The sequence below is a fragment of the Rhinoderma darwinii genome, chromosome 2 (assembly GCF_050947455.1).
Source record: "Rhinoderma darwinii isolate aRhiDar2 chromosome 2, aRhiDar2.hap1, whole genome shotgun sequence".
NCBI lineage: Eukaryota > Metazoa > Chordata > Amphibia > Anura > Rhinodermatidae > Rhinoderma > Rhinoderma darwinii.
Genome location: NC_134688.1, coordinates 299,851,255 through 299,852,860, shown reverse-complemented (window position 1 = coordinate 299,852,860; position 1,606 = coordinate 299,851,255). Strand labels below are relative to the sequence as shown.

The following is a 1,606-nucleotide window of genomic DNA, read 5'->3' as shown; positions in this document are numbered from 1 at the left end:
TATCAGTATAGTATAGGGTAAATAGATCTGCACACTCACACATTATACTTGAGCAAAAAGTACAGATATACAGCAATATAAAAGCACAGGTGTCACTAGTACTGTCCGTTTTAAAGCTCGGGGGCATTCACACTCACCTGAAGAAGTCGTTTTTACAATAAAGCTTGCTTTCTCTAGAAAAACATTTCTCGGTTAAATTGCATTTACATTCACAGCACTGTACACATTTCACATGCCAAGCCCTGTCCAGAACATTTAACAAGAAGCGGTCCAGGATGGGCCTCTCGCATCCAGCACAGTGCACCATTGTCTTTGGTTGGCTGATATAGTGAGGGTTGCTGGAAGATCCAGGTGACAGGAGCCCCAAACTCTCAGCGGGTCTATAACACCAGTGTGGCTATTGGGCCGTTTTCCTTTTGGTCTTGTATCAGCTGCAGATAGCCCAATGGCTTCTTGCAGCTTCTGAAAAAAATGCTGGAGATCCCAAACTAACGATATCAACAGACGAAGACAAGAAACGTTACGACGATCAGTTGGTTTTCTGCATTCTGAGGTAGCTCAGTCAGAGATGAAAGTGCTTCTGCTTTACAAAACAAATACCCAGTGGTTGGCTCTAATGTACCAGCATTGTCATTGAGACGCTTCACAAATCTCCCTGTGAGGGGGGTTATTTGGCTCTAGGTTCGGATCCCCGAGGTGGACTGGTTCTGTCGCCTTGTGCATGAAGGAAGGTCCCTATAGCCCATGAATGTTCTCCAGGTCTAGTCCTTAAGAAGATACAGTCCTCGCAGGTAGATCAGGGAGCAAAATTTTCTTTTCCAGTTAGTTGTACAGAGCAGACAGATGGTAGAATAATAATAACAACAAATATTAATAATAACAAGCCTTTAGAGATGGAAATGTGTAGTGTGTGCTGCCTCTGATCTTACAGGTCTGTGACTGCTCTTCCCATGTGAAGTGTCTTTCCAGGACTGCATGTTCTCAGCTGCTGTAGAGCTCGCCTTATGCCCAACTCAGTGACGACACACTCAGCCATAGCCAATCAGCTTCCTCCAGTCCTCATGTTAAACCATTAAACACCACACCAACTCTAATAGTACTGGAACATCATACCTACAAATAGGGAAAGCAAAACCTTTAAAGCTAATGTCATATTTCCATTTCTTATACTCGCTCAATATATTGAAGAGGTGGATCCACAACAACGGTAATAATACATCAAGTATGATAAGTGTACAAGTTGCTTCCAGCGCGGACATGATAAAACATAGCAGGTAATGTATAGATCTGTATATATATTTTACTTTCTTTCGGGTGGAGGTTTATCTTCCAGCATACCACACAGTACTTGTTCACTTTTTGACTGTCGTTCATTTCGTTGATACAGTCACTCTATGTCTTGCATTTATATATATGTGTATATATATATATATATATATATATATATATATATATATATATATATATATATATATATATATATATATATATATATATATATATATAATTTTTTATTTATTTATTTATGTGTGTGTGTGCGTATATATATTGGACGAGTTTTTGTAGTTAGGATGTTATGTCTTGCTGCAGCCAGTAGTTTGGATGT

At 39.4% G+C, this 1,606-nt stretch overlaps 1 protein-coding gene across 2 annotated transcripts in view; it reads right to left on the bottom strand.

The window, feature by feature from the left end:
* Positions 1-979, bottom strand: part of LHX1 (LIM homeobox 1) — a 14,609-nt gene extending 13,630 nt beyond the window's left edge. For both annotated transcript variants that reach the window (XM_075850600.1, XM_075850601.1), the window contains exon 1: positions 138-979. In XM_075850600.1, coding sequence (XP_075706715.1) covers positions 138-307 — 170 coding nt within the window. In that variant the 5' untranslated portion in view covers positions 308-979. The remainder of the gene's footprint in view (positions 1-137) is intronic.
* Positions 980-1,606: the final 627 nt, after the last annotated feature.